This window comes from Pristiophorus japonicus, chromosome 11, assembly GCF_044704955.1.
Source record: "Pristiophorus japonicus isolate sPriJap1 chromosome 11, sPriJap1.hap1, whole genome shotgun sequence".
NCBI lineage: Eukaryota > Metazoa > Chordata > Chondrichthyes > Pristiophoridae > Pristiophorus > Pristiophorus japonicus.
In genome coordinates this window covers 153496309-153517554 of record NC_091987.1, presented here as the reverse complement: position 1 = coordinate 153517554, position 21246 = coordinate 153496309, and the positions used below count along the sequence as shown (strand labels likewise).

The following is a 21246-nucleotide window of genomic DNA, read 5'->3' as shown; positions in this document are numbered from 1 at the left end:
GGGACAGATCTACAGATCACTGGGAGACACAGTCCCTGGGGATAGATCTACAGATCACTGGGAGACACAGTACCTGGGGACAGACCTACAGATCACAGGGAGACACAGTCCCTGGGGACAGATCTTCAGATCACTGGGAGACACAGTCCCTGGGGAAAGATATACAGATCACTAGGAGATACAGTCCCTGGGGACAGATCTACAGATCACTGGGAGACACAGTCCCTGGGGATAGACCTAAAGATCACTGGGAGACACAGTCCCTGGAGACAGACCTACAGATCACTGGGAGACACAATCCCTGGGGAAAGACCTACAGATCACTGGGAGACACAGTCCCTGGGGATAGTCCTACAGACCACTGTGAGACACAGTCCCTGGGGACAGACCTACAGTTCACAGCGAGACACAGTCCCTGGGGATAGATCTACAGATCACTGTTCGACACAGTCCCTGGGTATAGACCTACAGATCACTGGGAGACACAATCCCTGGGGACAGATCTACAGATCTCTGGGAGACACAATCCCTGGGGACAGACCTACAGATCACTGGGAGACACAGTCCCTGGGGATAGATCTGCAGATCAGTGTGAGACACAGTCCCTGGGGATAGATCTACAGATCACTGGGAGACACAGTCCCTGGGGATAGATCTGCAGATCACTGGGAGACACAGTCCCTGGGGATAGATCTACAGATCACTGGGAGACACAATCCCTGGGGATAGATCTACAGATCACTGGGAGACACAGTCCCTGGGGATAGATCTACAGATCACTGGGAGACACAGTCCCTGGGGATAGACCGACAGATCACAGGGAGACACAGTCCCTGGGGACATACCTACAGATCACTGGGAGACACAGTCCCTGGGGATGGACCTGCAGATCACTGGGGAGACACAGTCCCTGGGGATAGATCTACAGATCACTGGGAGACACGGTCCGTGGGGATAGATCTACAGATCACTGGGAGACACAGTCCCTGGGGATAGTCCTACAGACCACTGTGAGACACAGTCCCTGGGGACAGACCTGCAGTTCACAGCGAGACACAGTCCCTGGGGATAGATCTACAGATCACTGTTCGACACAGTCCCTGGGTATAGACCTACAGATCACTGGGAGACACAATCCCTGGGGACAGATCTACAGATCTCTGGGAGACACAATCCCTGGGGACAGACCTACAGATCACTGGGAGACACAGTCCCTGGGGATAGATCTGCAGATCTGTGTGAGACACAGTCCCTGGGGATAGATCTGCAGATCACTGGGAGACACAGTCCCTGGGGATAGATCTGCAGATCACTGGGAGACACAGTCCCTGGGGATAGATCTACAGATCACTGGGAGACACAGTCCCTGGGGATAGACCTAAAGATCACTGGGAGACACAGTCCCTGGAGACAGACCTACAGATCACTGGGAGACACAATCCCTGGGGACAGACCTACAGATCCCTGGGAGACACAGTCCCTGGGGATAGTCCTACAGACCACTGTGAGACACAGTCCCTGGGGACAGACCTACAGTTCACAGCGAGACACAGTCCCTGGGGATAGATCTACAGATCACTGTTCGACACAGTCCCTGGGTATAGACCTACAGATCACTGGGAGACACAATCCCTGGGGACAGATCTACAGATCTCTGGGAGACACAATCCCTGGGGACAGACCTACAGATCACTGGGAGACACAGTCCCTGGGGATAGATCTGCAGATCAGTGTGAGACACAGTCCCTGGGGATAGATCTACAGATCACTGGGAGACACAGTCCCTGGGGATAGATCTGCAGATCACTGGGAGACACAGTCCCTGGGGATAGATCTACAGATCACTGGGAGACACAATCCCTGGGGATAGATCTACAGATCACTGGGAGACACAGTCCCTGGGGATAGATCTACAGATCACTGGGAGACACAGTCCCTGGGGATAGACCGACAGATCACTGGGAGACACAGTCCCTGGGGACAGATCTACAGATCTCTGGGAGACACAATCCCTGGCGATAGACCTACAGATCACTGGGAGACACAGTCCCTGGGGATGGATCTACAGATCACTGGGAGACACAGTCGCTGGGGATAGATTTACAGATCACTGGGAGATACAGTCCCTGGGGATAGACCTACAGATCACTGGGAGATACAGTCCCTGGGCACAGATCTACAGATCACTGGGAGACACAGTACCTGGGGACAGATCTACAGATCACTGGGAGACACAGTCCCTGGGGATAGATCTACAGATCACTGGGAGACACAGTCCCTGGGGACAGATCTACAGATCACTGGGAGACACAGTCCCTGGGAATAGATCTACAGATCACTGGGAGAAACGGTCCGTGGGGATAGATCTACAGATCACTGGGAGACACAGTCGCTGGGGACAGACCTACAGATCACAGGGAGACACAGTCCCTGGGGACAGATCTTCAGATCACTGGGAGACACAGTCCCTGGGGATAGATATACAGATCACTAGGAGATACAGTCCCTGGGGACAGATCTACAGATCACTGGGAGACACAGTCCCTGGGGATAGACCTAAAGATCACTGGGAGACACAGTCCCTGGAGACAGACCTACAGATCACTGGGAGACACAATCCCTGGGGACAGACCTTCAGATCACTGGGAGACACAGTCCCTGGGGATAGTCCTACAGACCACTGTGAGACACAGTCCCTGGGGACAGACCTACAGTTCACAGCGAGACACAGTCCCTGGGGATAGATCTACAGATCACTGTTCGACACAGTCTCTGGGTATAGACATACAGATCACTGGGAGACACAATCCCTGGGGACAGATCTACAGATCTCTGGGAGACACAATCCCTGGGGACAGACCAACAGATCACTGGGAGACACAGTCCCTGGGGATAGATCTGCAGATCAGTGTGAGACACAGTCCCTGGGGATAGATCTACAGATCACTGGGAGACACAGTCCCTGGGGATAGATCTGCAGATCACTGGGAGACACAGTCCCTGGGGATAGATCTACAGATCACTGGGAGACACAATCCCTGGGGATAGATCTACAGATCACTGGGAGACACAGTCCCTGGGGATAGATCTACAGATCACTGGGAGACACAGTCCCTGGGGATAGACCGACAGATCACAGGGAGACACAGTCCCTGGGGACATACCTACAGATCACTGGGAGACACAGTCCCTGGGGATAGATCTATAGATCACTGTTCGACACAGTCCCTGGGGATAGACCTACAGATCACTGGGAGACACAATCCCTGGGGACAGATCTACAGATCTCTGGGAGACACAATCCCTGGCGATAGACCTACAGATCACTGGGAGACACAGTCCCTGGGGATAGATCTACAGATCACTGGGAGACACAGTCCCTGGGGATAGATTTACAGATCAGTGGAAGACATAGTCCCTGGGGATAGATCTACAGATCACCGGGAGACACAGTCCCTGGAGACAGATTTACAGATCACTGGGAGATACAATCCCTGGGGATAGATCTACAGATCACTGGGAGACACAGTCCCTGGGGATAGATCTACAGATCACTGGGAGACACAGTCCCTGGGGATAGACCGGCAGATCACCGGGAGACACAGTCCCTGGGGACAGACCTACAGATCACTGGGAGACACATTCCCTGGGGATAGATCTACAGATCACTGGGAGACACAGTCCCTGGGGATAGATCTACAGATCACTGGGAGACACAGTCCCTGGGGACAGACCTACAGATCACTGTTCGACACAGTCCCTGGGGATAGTCCTACAGATCACTGGGAGACACAGTCCCTGGTGATAGATCTGCAGATCACTGGGAGACACAGTCCCTGGGGATAGATCTACAGATCACTGGGAGACACAATCCCTGGGGATAGATCTGCAGATCACTGGGAGACACAGTCCCTGGGGATAGATCTACAGATCACTGGGAGACACAGTCCCTGGGGATAGACCGACAGATCACTGGGAGACACAGTCCCTGGGGACAGACCTACAGATCACTGGGAGACACAGTCCCTGGGGATAGATCTACAGATCACTGTTCGACACAGTCCCTGGGGATAGACCTACAGATCACTGGGAGACACAATCCCTGGGGACAGATCTACAGATCTCTGGGAGACACAATCCCTGGCGATAGACCTACAGATCACTGGGAGACACAGTCCCTGGGGATAGATCTACAGATCACTGGGAGACACAGTCCCTGGGGATAGATCTACAGATCACTGGGAGACACAGTCCCTGAGGATAGACCGGCAGATCACCGGGAGACACAGTCCCTGGGGATAGATCTCCAGATCACTGTTCGACACAGTCCCTGGGGATAGTCCTGCAGATCACTGGGAGACACAATCCCTGGGGACAGATCTACAGATCTCTGGGAGACACAATCCCTGGGGACAGACCTGCAGATCACTGGGAGTCACAGTCCCTGGGGATAGATCTACAGATCACGGGGAGACACAGTCCCTGGGGACATACCTACAGATCACTGGGAGACACAGTCCCTGGGGATAGATCTACAGATCACTGTTCGACACAGTCCCTGGGGATAGACCTACAGATCACTGGGAGACACAATCCCTGGCGATAGACCTACAGATCACTGGGAGACACAGTCCCTGGGGATAGATCTACAGATCACTGGGAGACACAGTCCCTGGGGATAGATTTACAGATCAGTGGAAGACATAGTCCCTGGGGATAGATCTACAGATCACCGGGAGACACAGTCCCTGGAGACAGATTTACAGATCACTGGGAGATACAATCCCTGGGGATAGATCTACAGATCACTGGGAGACACATTCCCTGGGGATAGATCTACAGATCACTGGGAGACACAGTCCCTGGGGATAGATCTACAGATCACTGGGAGACACAGTCCCTGGGGACAGACCTACAGATCACTGTTCGACACAGTCCCTGGGGATAGTCCTACAGATCACTGGGAGACACAGTCCCTGGTGATAGATCTGCAGATCACTGGGAGACACAGTCCCTGGGGATAGATCTACAGATCACTGGGAGACACAATCCCTGGGGATAGATCTACAGATCACTGGGAGACACAGTCCCTGGGGATAGATCTACAGATCACTGGGAGACACAGTCCCTGGGGATAGACCGACAGATCACTGGGAGACACAGTCCCTGGGGACAGACCTACAGATCACTGGGAGACACAGTCCCTGGGGATAGATCTACAGATCACTGTTCGACACAGTCCCTGGGGATAGACCTACAGATCACTGGGAGACACAATCCCTGGGGACAGATCTACAGATCTCTGGGAGACACAATCCCTGGCGATAGACCTACAGATCACTGGGAGACACAGTCCCTGGGGATAGATCTACAGATCACTGGGAGACACAGTCGCTGGGGATAGATTTACAGATCACTGGGAGATACAGTCCCTGGGCATAGACCTACAGATCACTGGGAGATACAGTCCCTGGGCACAGATCTACAGATCACTGGGAGACACAGTACCTGGGGACAGATCTACAGATCACTGGGAGACACAGTCCCTGGGGATAGATCTACAGATCACTGGGAGACACAGTCCCTGGGGACAGATCTACAGATCACTGGGAGACACAGTCCCTGGGGATAGATCTACAGATCACTGGGAGAAACGGTCCGTGGGGACAGACCTGCAGATCACTGGGAGACACAGTCCCTGGGGATAGATCTACAGATCACTAGGAGATACAGTCCCTGGGGACAGACCTACAGATCACTGGGAGACACAGTCCCTGGGGATAGACCTAAAGATCACTGGGAGACACAGTCCCTGGAGACAGACCGACAGATCACAGGGAGACACAGTCCCTGGGAATAGAGCTACAGATCACTGGGAGACACCGTCCCTGGGGACAGATCTGCAGATCACTGGGAGACACAGTCCCTGGGGATAGATCTACAGATCACTGGGAGAAACGGTCCGTGGGGATAGATCTACAGATCACTGGGAGACAGAGTCGCTGGGGACAGACCTACAGATCACAGGGAGACACAGTCCCTGGGGACAGATCTTCAGATCACTGGGAGACACAGTCCCTGGGGATAGATATACAGATCACTAGGAGATACAGTCCCTGGGGACAGATCTACAGATCACTGGGAGACACAGTCCCTGGGGATAGACCTAAAGATCACTGGGAGACACAGTCCCTGGAGACAGACCTACAGATCACTGGGAGACACAGTCCCTGGGGATAGTCCTACAGACCACTGTGAGACACAGTCCCTGGGGACAGACCTACAGTTCACAGCGAGACACAGTCCCTGGGGATAGATCTACAGATCACTGTTCGACACAGTCTCTGGGTATAGACCTACAGATCACTGGGAGACACAATCCCTGGGGACAGATCTACAGATCTCTGGGAGACACAATCCCTGGGGACAGACCAACAGATCACTGGGAGACACAGTCCCTGGGGATAGATCTGCAGATCAGTGTGAGACACAGTCCCTGGGGATAGATCTACAGATCACTGGGAGACACAGTCCCTGGGGATAGATCTGCAGATCACTGGGAGACACAGTCCCTGGGGATAGATCTACAGATCACTGGGAGACACAATCCCTGGGGATAGATCTACAGATCACTGGGAGACACAGTCCCTGGGGATAGATCTACAGATCACTGGGAGACACAGTCCCTGGGGATAGACCGACAGATCACAGGGAGACACAGTCCCTGGGGACATACCTACAGATCACTGGGAGACACAGTTCCTGGGGATAGATCTATAGATCACTGTTCGACACAGTCCCTGGGGATAGACTGACAGATCACTGGGAGACACAATCCCTGGGGACAGATCTACAGATCTCTGGGAGACACAATCCCTGGCGATAGACCTACAGATCACTGGGAGACACAGTCCCTGGGGATAGATCTACAGATCACTGGGAGACACAGTCCCTGGGGATAGATTTACAGATCAGTGGAAGACATAGTCCCTGGGGATAGATCTACAGATCACCGGGAGACACAGTCCCTGGAGACAGATTTACAGATCACTGGGAGATACAATCCCTGGGGATAGATCTACAGATCACTGGGAGACACAGTCCCTGGGGATAGATCTACAGATCACTGGGAGACACAGTCCCTGGGGATAGACCGGCAGATCACCGGGAGACACAGTCCCTGGGGACAGACCTACAGATCACTGGGAGACACATTCCCTGGGGATAGATCTACAGATCACTGGGAGACACAGTCCCTGGGGATAGATCTACAGATCACTGGGAGACACAGTCCCTGGGGACAGACCTACAGATCACTGTTCGACACAGTCCCTGGGGATAGTCCTACAGATCAGTGGGAGACACAGTCCCTGGTGATAGATCTGCAGATCACTGGGAGACACAGTCCCTGGGGATAGATCTACAGATCACTGGGAGACACAATCCCTGGGGATAGATCTGCAGATCACTGGGAGACACAGTCCCTGGGGATAGATCTACAGATCACTGGGAGACACAGTCCCTGGGGATAGACCGACAGATCACTGGGAGACACAGTCCCTGGGGACAGACCTACAGATCACAGGGAGACACAGTCCCTGGGGACAGATCTTCAGATCACTGGGAGACACAGTCCCTGGGGATAGATATACAGATCACTAGGAGATACAGTCCCTGGGGACAGATCTACAGATCACTGGGAGACACAGTCCCTGGGGATAGACCTAAAGATCACTGGGAGACACAGTCCCTGGAGACAGACCTACAGATCACTGGGAGACACAATCCATGGGGACAGACCTTCAGATCACTGGGAGACACAGTCCCTGGGGATAGTCCTACAGACCACTGTGAGACACAGTCCCTGGGGACAGACCTACAGTTCACAGCGAGACACAGTCCCTGGGGATAGATCTACAGATCACTGTTCGACACAGTCTCTGGGTATAGACCTACAGATCACTGGGAGACACAATCCCTGGGGACAGATCTACAGATCTCTGGGAGACACAATCCCTGGGGACAGACCAACAGATCACTGGGAGACACAGTCCCTGGGGATAGATCTGCAGATCAGTGTGAGACACAGTCCCTGGGGATAGATCTACAGATCACTGGGAGACACAGTCCCTGGGGATAGATCTGCAGATCACTGGGAGACACAGTCCCTGGGGATAGATCTACAGATCACTGGGAGACACAATCCCTGGGGATAGATCTACAGATCACTGGGAGACACAGTCCCTGGGGATAGATCTACAGATCACTGGGAGACACAGTCCCTGGGGATAGACCGACAGATCACAGGGAGACACAGTCCCTGGGGACATACCTACAGATCACTGGGAGACACAGTCCCTGGGGATAGATCTATAGATCACTGTTCGACACAGTCCCTGGGGATAGACCTACAGATCACTGGGAGACACAATCCCTGGGGACAGATCTACAGATCTCTGGGAGACACAATCCCTGGCGATAGACCTACAGATCACTGGGAGACACAGTCCCTGGGGATAGATCTACAGATCACTGGGAGACACAGTCCCTGGGGATAGATTTACAGATCAGTGGAAGACATAGTCCCTGGGGATAGATCTACAGATCACCGGGAGACACAGTCCCTGGAGACAGATTTACAGATCACTGGGAGATACAATCCCTGGGGATAGATCTACAGATCACTGGGAGACACAGTCCCTGGGGATAGATCTACAGATCACTGGGAGACACAGTCCCTGGGGATAGACCGGCAGATCACCGGGAGACACAGTCCCTGGGGACAGACCTACAGATCACTGGGAGACACATTCCCTGGGGATAGATCTACAGATCACTGGGAGACACAGTCCCTGGGGATAGATCTACAGATCACTGGGAGACACAGTCCCTGGGGACAGACCTACAGATCACTGTTCGACACAGTCCCTGGGGATAGTCCTACAGATCAGTGGGAGACACAGTCCCTGGTGATAGATCTGCAGATCACTGGGAGACACAGTCCCTGGGGATAGATCTACAGATCACTGGGAGACACAATCCCTGGGGATAGATCTGCAGATCACTGGGAGACACAGTCCCTGGGGATAGATCTACAGATCACTGGGAGACACAATCCCTGGGGATAGATCTGCAGATCACTGGGAGACACAGTCCCTGGGGATAGATCTACAGATCACTGGGAGACACAGTCCCTGGGGATAGACCGACAGATCACTGGGAGACACAGTCCCTGGGGACAGACCTACAGATCACTGGGAGACACAGTCCCTGGGGATAGATCTACAGATCACTGTTCGACACAGTCCCTGGGGATAGACCTACAGATCACTGTTCGACACAATCCCTGGGGACAGATCTACAGATCTCTGGGAGACACAATCCCTGGCGATAGACCTACAGATCACTGGGAGACACAGTCCCTGGGGATAGATCTACAGATCACTGGGAGACACAGTCCCTGGGGATAGATCTACAGATCACTGGGAGACACAGTCCCTGGGGATAGACCGGCAGATCACCGGGAGACACAGTCCCTGGGGATAGATCTCCAGATCACTGTTCGACACAGTCCCTGGGGATAGTCCTACAGATCACTGGGAGACACAATCCCTGGGGACAGATCTACAGATCTCTGGGAGACACAATCCCTGGGGACAGACCTGCAGATCACTGGGAGACACAGTCCCTGGGGATAGATCTACAGATCACGGGGAGACACAGTCCCTGGGGACATAACTACAGATCACTGGGAGACACAGTCCCTGGGGATAGATCTACAGATCACTGTTCGACACAGTCCCTGGGGATAGACCTACAGATCACTGGGAGACACAATCCCTGGCGATAGACCTACAGATCACTGGGAGACACAGTCCCTGGGGATAGATCTACAGATCACTGGGAGACACAGTCCCTGGGGATAGATTTACAGATCAGTGGAAGACATAGTCTCTGGGGATAGATCTACAGATCACCGGGAGACACAGTCCCTGGAGACAGATTTACAGATCACTGGGAGATACAATCCCTGGGGATAGATCTACAGATCACTGGGAGACACAGTCCCTGGGGATAGATCTACAGATCACTGGGAGACACAGTCCCTGGGGATAGACCGGCAGATCACCGGGAGACACAGTCCCTGGGGACAGACCTACAGATCACTGGGAGACACATTCCCTGGGGATAGATCTACAGATCACTGGGAGACACAGTCCCTGGGGATAGAACTACAGATCACTGGGAGACACAGTCCCTGGGGACAGACCTACAGATCACTGTTCGACACAGTCCCTGGGGATAGTCCTACAGATCACTGGGAGACACAGTCCCTGGTGATAGATCTGCAGATCACTGGGAGACACAGTCCCTGGGGATAGATCTACAGATCACTGGGAGACACAATCCCTGGGGATAGATCTACAGATCACTGGGAGACACAGTCCCTGGGGATAGATCTACAGATCACTGGGAGACACAGTCCCTGGGGATAGACCGACAGATCACTGGGAGACACAGTCCCTGGGGACAGACCTACAGATCACTGGGAGACACAGTCCCTGGGGATAGATCTACAGATCACTGTTCGACACAGTCCCTGGGGATAGACCTACAGATCACTGGGAGACACAATCCCTGGGGACAGATCTACAGATCTCTGGGAGACACAATCCCTGGCGATAGACCTACAGATCACTGGGAGACACAGTCCCTGGGGATAGATCTACAGATCACTGGGAGACACAGTCCCTGGGGATAGATCTACAGATCACTGGGAGACACAGTCCCTGGGGATAGACCGGCAGATCACCGGGAGACACAGTCCCTGGGGATAGATCTCCAGATCACTGTTCGACACAGTCCCTGGGGATAGTCCTACAGATCACTGGGAGACACAATCCCTGGGGACAGATCTACAGATCTCTGGGAGACACAATCCCTGGGGACAGACCTGCAGATCACTGGGAGACACAGTCCCTGGGGATAGATCTACAGATCACGGGGAGACATAGTCCCTGGGGATAGATCTACAGATCAGTGGGAGACACAGTCCCTGGGGATAGATCTACAGATCACCGGGAGACACAGTCCCTGGAGACAGATCTACAGATCCATGGGAGACACAGTCCCTGGGGATACACCCACAGATCACTGGGAGACACAGTCCCTGGGGATAGATCTGCAGATCACTGGGAGACGCAGTCCCTGGGGACAGATCTGCAGATCACTAGGAGACACAGTCCCTGGGGACAGACCTACAGATCACTGGGAGACACAGTCCCTGGGGATAGACCTACAGATCACCGGGAGACACAGTCCCTGGGGATAGACCTACAGATCACTGGGAGACACAGTCCCTGGGGACAGCCCTCCAGATCTCTGGGAGACACAGTCCCTGGGGACAGACCTACAGATCTCTGGGAGACACAGTCCCTGGGGACAGACCTGCAGATCTCTGGGAGACACAGTCCCTGGGGACAGACCTGCAGATTACTGGTAGACACAGTCGCTCGATGGAGACAACTTCTATTGATCTTTGAGCCTATAATAGAAGTGAAGTTGTCACACATTTTCTATTTTCATAAGGACTCCTGCATTGTGTTTGTTTGAACTGTTTCAATCCCTTTTAAGTCGATCTATTTTCCGTTGTTTGACAAGCAAGACATCAGTCAACATTCAGCAGTCCAACAGGGTGTTACATAGAAACATAGAAACATAGAAAATAGGTGCAGGAGTAGGCCATTCGGCTCTTCTAGCCTGCACCGCCATTCAATGAGTTCATGGCGGAACATGCAACTTCAGTACCCCATTCCTGCTTTCTCGCCATACCCCTTGATTCCCCCTAGTAGTAAGGACTTCATCTAAATCCTTTTTGAATATATTTAGTGAATTGGCCTTAACAACTTTCTGTGGTAGAGAATTCCACAGGTTCACCACTCTCTGGGTGAAGAAGTTCCTCCTCATCTCGGTCCTAAATGGCTTACCCCTTATCCTTATCCAGGGTGTTGATTTCGATACTAATCCAGTTATTCCCTGTTTCTGCAGGCTGCTCTTGAGGCAATCGACGAACTGGACCTGTTTGGTGCGTGTGGAGGGCCAAAGTCAGTTATTCATGTTCTGCCTGATGAAGTGCAACACTGTCAGGTAATACCGAGTGAATGGCGGGAATTAGTGACCATAGAACTGTCATTTATTGATCAGACCGGGTAAACTCACGGGAATTAATGACCATGTAACTCGTTTATTGATCAGACCGGGTAAACTCGCGGGAATTGGTGACCATGTAACTGTCGTTTATTGATCAGACCGGGTAAACTCGCGGGAATTAGTGACCATAGAACTGTCGTTCATTGATCAGACCGGGTAAACTAGCGGGAATTAGTGACCATGTAACTGTCGTTTATTGATCAGATCGGGTAAACTCGCGGGAATTTGTGACCATAGAACTGCCGTTTATTGATCAGACCGGGTAAACTCGCGGGAATTAGTGACTCTAGAACTGTCATTTATTGATCAGACCGGGTAAACTCACGGGAATTAGTGACCATGTAACTGTCGTTTATTGATCAGACCGGGTAAACTCGCGGGAATTAGTGACCATGTAACTCGTTTATTGATCAGACCGGGTAAACTCACGGGAATTAGTGACCATGTAACTGTCGTTTATTGATCAGACCGGGTAAACTCGCGGGAATTAGTGACCATGTAACTCGTTTATTGATCAGACCGGGCAAACTCGCGGGAATTAGTGACCATGTAACTGTCGTTTATTGATCAGACCGGGTAAACTCAAGGGAATTAGTGACCATGTAACTCGTTTATTGATCAGACCAGGTAAACTCACGAGAATTAGTGACCATGTAACTCGTTTATTGATCAGACCGGGTAAACTCGCGAGAATTAGTGACCATGCAACTGTCGTTTATTGATCAGACCGGGTAAACTCGCGAGAATTAGTGACATGTAACTGTCGTTTATTGATCAGACCGGGTAAACTCGCGAGAATTAGTGACCATGTAACTGTTGTTTATTGATCAGACCGGGTAAACTCGCGAGAATTAGTGACCATAGAACTGCCGTTTATTGATCAGACCGGGTAAACTCGCTGGAATTAGTGACCATAGAACTGCCGTTTATTGATCAGACCGGGTAAACTCACGGGAATTAGTGACCATAGAATTGTCGTTTATTGATCAGACCGGGTAAACTCGCTGGAATTAGTGACCATAGAACTGCCGTTTATTGATCAGACCGGGTAAACCCGTGAGAATTAGTTACCATGTAACTGTCGTTTATTGATCAGACCGGGTAAACTCGCGGGAATTAGTGACCATAGAACTGTCGTTTATTGATCAGACCGGGTAAACTAGCGGGAATTAGTGACCATGTAACTGTCGTTTATTGATCAGATCGGGTAAACTCGCGGGAATTTGTGACCATAGAACTGCCGTTTATTGATCAGACCGGGTAAACTCGCGGGAATTAGTGACTCTAGAACTGTCGTTTATTGATCAGACCGGGTAAACTCACGGGAATTAGTGACCATGTAACTGTCGTTTATTGATCAGACCGGGTAAACTCGCGGGAATTAGTGACCATGTAACTGTCGTTTATTGATCAGACCGGGTAAACTCGCGAGAATTAGTGACCATGTAACTGTCGTTTATTGATCAGATCGGGTAAACTCGCGGGAATTAGTGACCATAGAATTGTCGTTTATTGATCAGACCGGGTAAACTAGCGGGAATTAGTGACCATGTAACTGTCGTTTATTGATCAGATCGGGTAAACTCGCGGGAATTTGTGACCATAGAACTGCCGTTTATTGATCAGACCGGGTAAACTCGGGGGAATTAGTGACTCTAGAACTGTCGTTTATTGATCAGACCGGGTAAACTCACGGGAATTAGTAACCATGTAACTTTCGTTTGTTGATCAGACCGGTTAACTCGCGGGAATTAGTGACCATGTAACTCGTTTATTGATCAGACCGGGTAAACTCACGGGAATTAGTGACTATGTAACTGTCGTTTATTGATCAGACCGGGTAAACTCGCGGGAATTAGTGACCATGTAACTCGTTTATTGATCAGACCGGGCAAACTCGCGGGAATTAGTGACCATGTAACTGTCGTTTATTGATCAGACCGGGTAAACTCGCGAGAATTAGTGACCATGTAACTGTCGTTTATTGATCAGACCGGGTAAACTCGCGAGAATTAGTGACCATGTAACTGTTGTTTATTGATCAGACCGGGTAAACTCGCGAGAATTAGTGACCATAGAACTGCCGTTTATTGATCAGACCGGGTACACTCGCTGGAATTTGTGACCATAGAACTACCGTTTATTGATCAGACCGGGTAAACTCACGGGAATTAGTGACCATAGAATTGTCGTTTATTGATCAGATCGGGTAAACTCGCTGGAATTAGTGACCATAGAACTGCCGTTTATTGATCAGACCGCGTAAACCCGTGAGAATTAGTTACCATGTAACTGTCGTTTATTGATCAGACCGGGTAAACTCGCGGGAATTAGTGACCATGTAACTGTCGTTTATTGATCAGATCGGGTAAACTCGCGGGAATTTGTGACCATAGAACTGCCGTTTATTGATCAGACCGGGTAAACTCGCGGGAATTAGTGACTCTAGAACTGTCGTTTATTGATCAGACCCAGTAAACTCGCGAGAATTAGTGACCATGTAACTGTCGTTTATTGATCAGACCGGGTAAACTCGCGGGAATTAGTGACCATAGAATTGTCGTTTATTGATCAGACCGGGTAAACTAGCGGGAATTAGTGACCATGTAACTGTCGTTTATTGATCAGATCGGGTAAACTCGCGGGAATTTGTGACCATAGAACTGCCGTTTATTGATCAGACCGGGTAAACTGGGGGGAATTAGTGACTCTAGAACTGTCGTTTATTGATCAGACCGGGTAAACTCATGGGAATTAGTAACCATGTAACTTTCGTTTATTGATCAGACCGGGTAAACTCGCGGGAATTAGTGACCATGTAACTCGTTTATTGATCAGACCGGGTAAACTCACGGGAATTAGTGACCATGTAACTGTCGTTTATTGATCAGACCGGGTAAACTCGCGGGAATTAGTGACCATGTAACTCGTTTATTGATCAGACCGGGCAAACTCGCGGGAATTAGTGACCATGTAACTGTCGTTTATTGATCAGACCGGGTAAACTCGCGAGAATTAGTGACCATGTAACTGTTGTTTATTGATCAGACCGGGTAAACTCGCGAGAATTAGTGACCATAGAACTGCCGTTTATTGATCAGACCGGGTAAACTCGCTGGAATTAGTGACCATAGAACTGCCGTTTATTGATCAGACCGGGTAAACTCACGGGAATTAGTGACCATAGAATTGTCGTTTATTGATCAGACCGCGTAAACTCGCTGGAATTAGTGACCATAGAACTGCCGTTTATTGATCAGACCGGGTAAACCCGTGAGAATTAGTTACCATGTAACTGTCGTTTATTGATCAGACCGGGTAAACTCGCGGGAATTAGTGACCATAGAACTGTCGTTTATTGATCAGACCGGGTAAACTAGCGGGAATTAGTGACCATGTAACTGTCGTTTATTGATCAGATCGGGTAAACTCGCAGGAATTTGTGACCATAGAACTGCCGTTTATTGATCAGACCGGGTAAACTCGCGGGAATTAGTGACTCTAGAGCTTTCGTTTATTGATCAGACCCAGTAAACTCGCGAGAATTAGTGACCATGTAACTGTCGTTTATTGATCAGACCGGGTAAACTCGTGGGAATTAGTGACCATAGAATTGTCGTTTATTGATCAGACCGGGTAAACTAGCGGGAATTAGTGACCATGTAACTGTCGTTTATTGATCAGATCGGGTAAACTCGCGGGAATTTGTGACCATAGAACTGCCGTTTATTGATCAGACCGGGTAAACTCGGGGGAATTAGTGACTCTAGAACTGTCGTTTATTGATCAGACCGGGTAAACTCGCGAGAATTAGTGACCATGTAACTGTCGTTTATTGATCAGACCGGGTAAACTCGCGGGAATTAGTGACCATGTAACTCGTTTATTGATCAGACCGGGCAAACTCGCGGGAATTAGTGACCATGTAACTGTCGTTTATTGATCAGACCAGGTAAACTCGCGAGAATTAGTGACCATGTAACTGTTGTTTATTGATCAGACCGGGTAAACTCGCGAGAATTAGTGACCATGTAACTGTCGTTTATTGATCAGACCAGGTAAACTCACGAGAATTAGTGACCATGTAACTGCCGTTTATTGATCAGACCGGGTAAACTCGCGAGAATTAGTGACCATGTAACTGTCGTTTATTGATCAGACCGGATAAACTCGCGAGAATTAGTGACCATGTAACTGCCGTTTATTGATCAGACCGGGTAAACTCGCTGGAATTAGTGACCATAGAACTGCCGTTTATTGATCAGACCGGGTAAACTCACGGGAATTAGTGACCATAGAATTGTCGTTTATTGATCAGACCGGGTAAACTCGCGAGAATGGCGGGAATTAGTGACTATAGAACTGTCGTTTATTGATCAAGACTAAGTAAACGTATTTGGTTGTTAATTGATTTAAATTGTTTTCTTTTTATTTCAGTCCATTCTCCTCTCTATGTTACCTCGAGCTTCAACGTCCAAAGAGATTGATGCTGGGCTCCTTTCGATTATTTCCTACCCTGCTTTTGCTGTGGAGGATATTGATCTTGTGAATGTGACAAGGAATGAAATCATTACCAAATTGCAAGTAAGTTGTATTTTAAATGGAATAACTGTGCCCTATAGAGCAGAGCAGGAGCACAGCTTTACAAGAGCACTTTCTCTTCCTGTTAAACCAGTATTCTCCCTCTTTTCCTGAAGACTGTTGGACCAATTTTTAACGACAGGTTGTTAATGTGGTTGATAAGGGAGTGTCTATAGATGTTGTTTATATAGACTTACAGAAGAAATTTGATAAGGTTCCACACAATGACTTAAATAAAATGTGAGTGCATACAATTGGAGGCAAGCTATCGACATGGATATGGAATATCCCGGCTCTTGTGCTCCAGAACTAGCCGTGCCTCTTGCCAAGCTGTTTCAGTACAGCTACAACGCAAATACCGCCCCATCAGTCTACTCTCAATCATCAGCAAAGTGATGGAAGGAGGTGTCGACAGTGCTATCAAGCGGCACTTATGCACCAATAACCTGCTCACCGATGCTCAGTTTGGGTTCCGCCAGGACCACTCGGCTCCAGACCTCATTGCAGCCTTGGTCCCCCGCAACAAAGCTTGCAAACTGGATAAGAAAAGGACGTGACTAGTGATGTCCTGCAGGGACCTGTGTCGGGGCCTCAACTATTCACAGTATTTATTAACCACTTAGATGATGGCATAGAAAGTCAAATCTCCAAATTTGCTAAAGATAAGGTGAATTGAATGCAGTGTAGATGGAAGCATAACATTACAAAGAGATATTGATAGATTAAGTGAATGGGCAGAACTATGGATAAAGCAGCCCACTTGATTGGCACAACATCCACTACCTTTCAATGTAGAAAAATGTGACGTCATCCACTTTGGACCAGAAAAGGACAGGCAGGGCACTTTCTAACTGGTGAAAAGCTAAAACAGTGGAGTTGCAAAGAGACTCGGGGCGGCGGGGGGGGGTGTGAGGGGAGGCGGGTGGGAGGTGTGAGGGGAGGCGGGGGGAGGTGTGAGGGGGGGCGGGGGGAGGTGTGAGGGGGGGCGGGGGGAGGTGTGAGGGGGGGCGGGGGGAGGTGTGAGGGGGGAGTGCGAGGGGGGCGGCGGGGTCGAGGGGGGGGGCGAGGTGGAGGGGGCGGGGGGGGCTTAGATACATCGATCATTAAAATGTCATGAACAGGTACAGAACATGAATGCTGTCCTTTATATCGAGAATGCAAGGGAGTAGAAGTTATGCTGCAGCTGTACAAAGCCCTGGTTAGCCCACACCTGGAGCACTGTGAGCAGTTCTGGGCACCACACCATAGGGAGGCCTGGGAGGGAGTGCAGCGTAGGTTTACAAGAATGATACCCGTACTGCAAGGGTTAAGTTTCGAGAAGAGATTACACAAACTAGGATTGTATTTCCTAGAATTTAGAAGGTTAAGGGGTGATCTGATTGAAGTTTTCAGGATATGAAGGGGAACAGACGGGGTAGATAGAGAGAGACTATTCCCGCTGGTTGGAGAGTCTGGGACCAAGAGGCACAGTCTAAACATTAGAGCCAGACCTTTCGGGAGTGATTTTAGGAAACACTTCTACACACAAAGGGTGGTAGAAGTTTGGAACTCTCTTCCGCAAATGGCAATTGATGCTAGATCAATTATTAATTTTAAATTGGAGATTGATAGCATTTTGTGAATTATTAAGGGATATGGGCCAAAGGCGGGTATATGGAGTTAGGTCACAGATCAGCCATGATCACATTGAATGGTGAAACAGGCTCGAGGGGCTGACTGGCCTCCTCCTGTCCCTATGTTCCTAATTTCATTACATATAGCACCCAGTGAGCATTTCCTCCGTGTGTTGACATGGCCTTCCCTCAGCTTGGGAGGAACCTGTGCCTCTGCATAACATCTCCCTGCATTACATGACTGAGTGTTAATTTATTTCTGTTATCCAGGGGCGCTATGGCTGCTGTCGATTTTTGAGAGATGGCTACAGGACTCCGAGAGAGGTATATAGCGTTTAGTTCCTTGCTTGCAGATTGGTGAAACGTCTGACTGAATGAATGGGAAATTGGCTAAAATCAATAGAAATTATCCGACAAAAACATATTCTGTTGCTTGTTTAATAGTAGTTCGGATGTGGAAATGATATTCTTTATAAACACAATATGGTTTCTGTGTATTGTGCAGAAGAATCAGTACTATCAACGTGTTATGTTTTACATTAATCCCCTTTTGCTAAAGCTCATTGTTCCGCTGTGCTCTGTCGCTGCACCAAGCTTGTTCCCTGATAGTGCCGTCAGCACTCTGCTTCACTGTTCAAAAAGTCTGCATGAATAGAAACAACAGATTCAACTCGATTTGTATTTTTTAAATTCCTCTTTAATACCAATGTCTTTGTTTGTTTCTCCTAATTTTGGATGTGTTGAAAGCCATTGCTGTTCTCAAATAATTGCTAACATTGGCGTGTCCATAACAAATTGGCGAAGTCTCTTATCAACTCCCGACCGTCTGTTTTTAGGATCCAAACCGATTGCATTATGACTCTGCTGAACTCCAGTTGTTTGAAAACATTGAGTGTGAATGGCCAGTATTCTGGACCTATCTCATCATTGATGGGGTATTTAAAGGAGACAAGACACAGGTAGGACTCTCACTGGTAACTTTCCCGCTAAGCGACCGCACTACTGTCTGGAGATCCCTCGCAGCTTTTGAATGGGAGATTTTACGCATGTGCGAAATTTTGAATGGTCCTGCAGTCCATTAAATGGACCCCCCCCCCCCCCCCACCAAAAAATGAGTAAGCTGATTGTTTATATGGCAGGCGGCACGATAATCAGTTCATTGGCCATTGCCAGTCTGTGTATAAATCAGAACATACCTCAGTGACAGCTACAACATACTTTAAACACTTAAACGTCATTATCCTTCCTGCCCCTCCTATTTTTATTATTTTATATTGTTCCTACCTGTTCTAATCTAATAATACATTTGTAAATGGATAGATGTGACACTCTTTCCTTTAAATTCCACACTAGCCTTTTATTTGCTTCAACCTGTGGCCCAGTGTCTTACTCTCAATTTAATTTAAAGTCATTTTCTGTACTTATTACAATCTTATATGCCTCTCGGCTGTCTTCTCTCAAGTGGGTGTAAACTGGTTGGATTGCCTGCCCGTTATACACCCCGCCTTCCCTCTCCATGCTGTGCCACTGCTGAAGTTGAATTTCACCCTCGAGTATCTTTCCACTCCAACTTGGAGCGATTTGACAAGGGTTCAGCCTTGTGCCTCTCTGCATTGCCCCCAATACTTGAATGTTGCCCATGTGTCTCTGACCAGACTGGACTCAGTAATCAGGGGGTGGTCGGAACAGAGCACTGTCAACTGGATCCTGGCTTCATCTGACTTATACTCCACCCTTGTGTAATTCAACATTATGTTGACTTTGTTGATTGTTGCATTGATTGAACATTTTGAGTATCAAGTCAACTGAGACTTTTAAGGACCAGTTTTAATTCTGTGCGGGATTCAGGCAGATCACAGGATCACACAAATTTACAGCACAGAAGGAGGCCATTCCGGCCCATCGTGTCCGCGCCGACCGACCAAGAGCTATCCGGCCTAATCCCACTTTCCAGCTCTTGGTCCGTAGCCCTGTAGGTTACGGTACTTCAAGTGCACATCCAAGTACTTTTTAAAAGTGGTGAGGGTTTCTGCCTCTACCATCCTTTCAGGCACTGAGTTCCAGACCCCCACCACCCTCTGGGTAAATAAATTTCCCCTCATATCCCCTCTAAACCTCCCCCAATTACTTTAAATCTATGCCCCCTAGTTGTTGTCCTCTCTGCCAAGGGAAACTGCTCCTTCCAATCCACTCTATCCAGGCCCCTCATAATTTTATATATGTCAATCCAGGGTCCCTTAGCCTCCTAAGGGTGTATTTGGACTTCCAGAAGGCATTTGACAAGGTGCCACATAAAAGGTTACTATACAAGATAAAAGTTCACGGGGTTAGGGGTAATATATAAGCATGGATAGAGGATTGGCTAATGAACAGAAAACAGAGATGGGATAAATGATTTATTCTCTGGTTGGCAACCAGTAACTAGTGGAGTGTCGCAGGGATCAGTGCTGGGACCCCAACTACATACAATCTATATTAACAACTTGGATGAAGGAACTGAGTGCAACATAGCCAAGTTTGCTGACGATACAAAGATGGGAGGAAAAGCAATGTGTGAGGAGGACACAAAAAATCTGCAAAAGGACATAGACAGGCTAAGTGAGTGGACAAAAATTTGGCAGATGGAGTATAATGTTTGAAAGTGTGAGGTCATGCACATTGGCAGAAAAAATCGAAGAGCTAGATATTATTTAAATGGAGAAAAATTGCAAAGTGCTGCAGTACAGCGGGACCTGGGGGTACTTGTGCATGAAATATAAAAGATAGCATGCAGGTACAACAAGTGATCAGGAAGGCCAATGGAATCTTGGCCTTTATTTCAAAGGGGATGGAGTATAAAAGC

General features: G+C 49.3%; 1 protein-coding gene across 2 annotated transcripts in view; it reads left to right on the top strand.

Moving 5' to 3' along the window:
* LOC139276349 (phosphorylase b kinase regulatory subunit alpha, liver isoform-like) overlaps nt 1-21246 on the top strand; it is a 374428-nt gene that overhangs the window by 159684 nt on the left and 193498 nt on the right. For both annotated transcript variants that reach the window (XM_070894201.1, XM_070894200.1), the window contains exons 7-10: nt 12049-12147; nt 16648-16794; nt 18675-18728; nt 19241-19363. In XM_070894201.1, the coding sequence (XP_070750302.1) occupies nt 12049-12147; nt 16648-16794; nt 18675-18728; nt 19241-19363 (423 nt within the window). The remainder of the gene's footprint in view (nt 1-12048; nt 12148-16647; nt 16795-18674; nt 18729-19240; nt 19364-21246) is intronic.